The following is a 3,730-nucleotide window of genomic DNA, read 5'->3' as shown; positions in this document are numbered from 1 at the left end:
AGCCCACCAAACAAACGCAAGTTTGTTTGGACCAGGAGGCGGGCTGACTCATTCATTTACTTCCTTTTGCGGGAAAACACATAGGAAAATGCCAATTGCGGACGACTTCCATGGAGGTGGTTATTTTGAAAAAGAAAATAAAATCATATTTTGAAGTTTCACAAAATTCTGAAAAAAATTTCATACGGGTTCATATGGATGTATTCTACATGTGTGCAATTTTGAAGATGATATATATTATGGTGAGAGCTACACAAAAAAGAAAATCACGATTTGAAACTTCAGATTTTATAAACATGTAGAATACATCCATATGAATGTGTAGAATTTTTTTCAGAATTTTTTGGAACTCCAATATATGATTATTGAAAATTTCAAAATAACCACCTTGCCGCGACCTCCAAAAGCCCGCACCCAAAGACACATTCCTTTCTTGCTTCTTTACTTAAGTTTGACCATATATAGAGGGCTAAAGTTCGTTTGACTATATACCTGCAAACCGCCACATAGGATCTATTGGAGCTTGCCCGATCTACCACCAACACTCTGAAGATATTCGCCACCTGCGTTTCCCGGTGCATTCAGCCACAGGAACTTCGGTAACGTATGTTTGAGAGACTTCATCTCTACAGCAGGGATGGTTGATCAATCAGGGTGGGTTGTCATGGAACATATTCTGTGCCTCCCTGATGCGCCTCTACAACTAATGTCAAGCCTTGATATCAAGCAAGTTGTAGCGGTCGGCTGCTGGTACACATGGTGGACTCACCGTCGGATCACGCACAATGAAACATGTCAACCACTGGTGATTGCTTGGCCGTGACATTTAGAGGTCATTACTTTTTCTTCTTTTTAATAATTTGGTTGTGTGCAACCTATATGTCTAAACTATCTCTTGACATTATACTGTTGCGGAGGTTAGACGTATTGGGTACTACTATCTTGGTATTTCTCTTTATAAAAAAACATGAGAAAATATGTTGAACGTACCACGACGAATAATAAAACTCTATTCACAAATATTCTTGTTGCTCAGAAAATGCATTTGAGGAACGGAAGCAAACATTTACAAGACGACTTAATCAAGTGGCCCTAAGACTTGATAACATTACAGAACACACGGATCGATCATACAAGTTGGCAATCAACAGAGGCCAGGAATTGATCATACATGACGGATGACACTCAGTAATTACGACGATAGCTAATTACTGATTAGAACGAAAAGAGAACATGTTCAAATGTCTTATCAGATGATATTTCTGTCTGCTTATTAGCTTCGCCTGCAGTCTGTCGTCAGTTCATCTGCATGCGCCGCAAGGATCAGCACAGCGCCACCGCTCGATCCGCGGAGTCCACCGGCTTCATCAGCATCATGCTTATGCACATGCCAGCGTGCTCGTTCAGCTCCGGCGCCGCAGTGCTCACGGCCACCGCCGCCGCTACAGGGATCGACGACGATGCCGTCGAACAAAGGTCCATCAATGCCGTCAGCGCCTCGCGCATCCAGTCGTACCGGCAGAGCCCGTACGCGTCCGCTGGGGAGAGCCACCGCCTTCCGTGGGTTTCCTGCTCCGGCCATTGCTTGAGCTCCTCGGTGACCTCCAGCGCGAAGACGTGGCCCTTGCAGGCGCCCCGCGGGCTGTCGCTGCTCTGGCCCAGGCTCTGTCTGCTCTTGCTCCTGAACACCCACAAGCCCAGCGGGTTTCTCTGGAGAGAAAATACGTGGTAAGTGCCTATCAGAAACAGCTATATAATTCATGTAAATGCTAATACATAATTAACTCAAACATGTCACCAACAGGAGCTGATTGTTTAGATCGGTGTTGGACAAACAGCAGACACGTCACATGCATAGCAGCAATCTGCTAGATCTCTGAATGTGTTCTTTTCTATCATCTGTGGAGGAGCCATGTATCGATGCTTGAAATTTGTTCCAGGGGACAAGGCTTCTGACGACAAGCCAGCGCAAGATGAATAAAAGAGGGCAATTATTTGGATTCACAATAATCAAGGGCTCCCCGGCAGACTAGACAACTCAAAGGATAATCGTGAAAGAATTACACCACGTCACAACGAATATGTAAATTTTTACTAAGTCAACGGCCATGTCCTTGTCTTGTCTCCTGGTTGTCATGTACTCCCTCCGTTTCTAAATATAAGTCTTTTTAGCCATTTTAAATGGACTACAACATACGGATGTATGTAGACATATTTTAGAGTATAGATTCACTTATTTTGCTCTTTATGTAGTCACTTGTTAGAATCTCTAGAAAGACTTATATTTGGGAACGGAGGGAGTAAGATCCAAAAAATTCTCCACGACAGATTTTATCAAGAGAGAAAAATCCCAAGCTGGTTGCTTTCCCTATCAAACATCATCGTGTTCGCCGCTATCTGCTTATTTTAGTATATCATCATATATAGCTCAATCGATCTCTAGAGGTCAAATCAGCTAATTACCTCACCTGCCAAAAAAATCAGCTAATTACCTAGAGGTGCAGTAAACTTGCACCATTAGCTGTTCATGTAATCAAGATAGTAAATACTACTAGGTTGGTGATGCATGCCAAGGAAAGATATGTGTGAGTAGAGTAGTTACATTGATGTTGCCCCTGACTCCGGCCTCCTCCAGCGCCTCGCGGCATGCCGCCTCATAGACGTCCTCGTCGTCCTCCCAGCCGCCCTGAAAAAGTCAATCCATGGATTGATCAGTACGTGGATGCATGTCGCCGACGAAATATGTGTGATGGTACTGTGAGTTGGTGTTACCTTGGGGAAGACGAGATCGTCCCTGTTGGCTGTGGAGACCATGAGAACCTCGAGCTGCCCATCTTTGTCCACGCGGTACGGAACGCACCTGCGCCCGAGAGAGGAACACGGCTCGTCAGGGCAAGAACGGCTTGGAACATGGAAGATACAATGATCCAATGAGTGGATACTCACCCGGCGACGAGGCGGTACTCGTTGTCGTAGCGCTGCCTGAGCCTGCCTTTCCTGGCCACGAGCTTCTCCGATGCCATTGCCGCGTCAGGAAAGAAGGGACAAGAAGCAGCGGCTGCTGCTGAAGAGCAGAAACAGAAACAGAACACGGAACAGAGAGCCCAGGCGAGACTCAATCGGAGCAAAGGAGTTGGGGAGGAGGCAGCAAACTGGCTATCTGCGGCTCTCACCACTGGCGCTTCTTCCCGCGCAATTTAAAGGCGCGAGGAGGAAGAGGAGGTCAACCGCCATTAACGCACCAGCACCGCCCAACCACACAACAACTAGGAAGCTAGGCTCGGTCTGATTCTTCGAAACAGAGGGGAGGAGAGAAAACTGCGAATGATTTGGGCGGGAGTAGTAAACAAAGGGAGAGGTCCGTTGAATAGCGCGGCACCTCGAGCCGGCCTATGATTGGAGATCGAGGCAATTACGAGGGCCGGTGCGTGTGGTGCTCCGGTCGCTTCTTCGCTTGCGTGATTGGGTTCGTTCCGGGAGGAGCGACCGAGCTGATAAGAGGAGGCTTTAGCTATGAGTTTCAACGCACTTGGATTAGCTCCTCGGCTGGGCATATATACAGTTTACAGAGAGCTCCAGGGAGAGAGATCGTGCGCCACTAACTCACGCACACGATCACATGTACTCTACTCGTACACATACACCGGCATACAACGTACACACACATGTGGTCTAACACCACCCCCCCCCCCCCCCACCCCAGTCGCGTCGTCGGCCGTGTCGACGCAAA

The 3,730-nt window shown here is 47.2% G+C and overlaps 1 protein-coding gene across 1 annotated transcript; it reads right to left on the bottom strand.

The window, feature by feature from the left end:
- Nucleotides 1-980: 980 nt before the first annotated feature.
- LOC109774553 (nudix hydrolase 13, mitochondrial) lies at nucleotides 981-3,527 on the bottom strand. The gene is made up of 4 exons (XM_020333295.4): nucleotides 2,947-3,527; nucleotides 2,773-2,860; nucleotides 2,603-2,686; nucleotides 981-1,710 (listed from the first exon to the last, which is right to left on the bottom strand). The coding sequence occupies exons 1-4, from the start codon at nucleotides 3,021-3,023 to the stop codon at nucleotides 1,324-1,326; spliced, it is 636 nt and encodes a 211-aa protein (XP_020188884.1). The 5' UTR covers nucleotides 3,024-3,527; the 3' UTR covers nucleotides 981-1,323.
- Between the last annotated feature and the right edge of the window lie 203 nt (nucleotides 3,528-3,730).

Source organism: Aegilops tauschii, chromosome 2, assembly GCF_002575655.3.
Source record: "Aegilops tauschii subsp. strangulata cultivar AL8/78 chromosome 2, Aet v6.0, whole genome shotgun sequence".
Classification (NCBI taxonomy): Eukaryota; Viridiplantae; Streptophyta; class Magnoliopsida; order Poales; family Poaceae; genus Aegilops; species Aegilops tauschii.
Note: the sequence above shows the minus strand (reverse complement) of the source record. Positions and strands in the feature narration are given on the sequence as shown.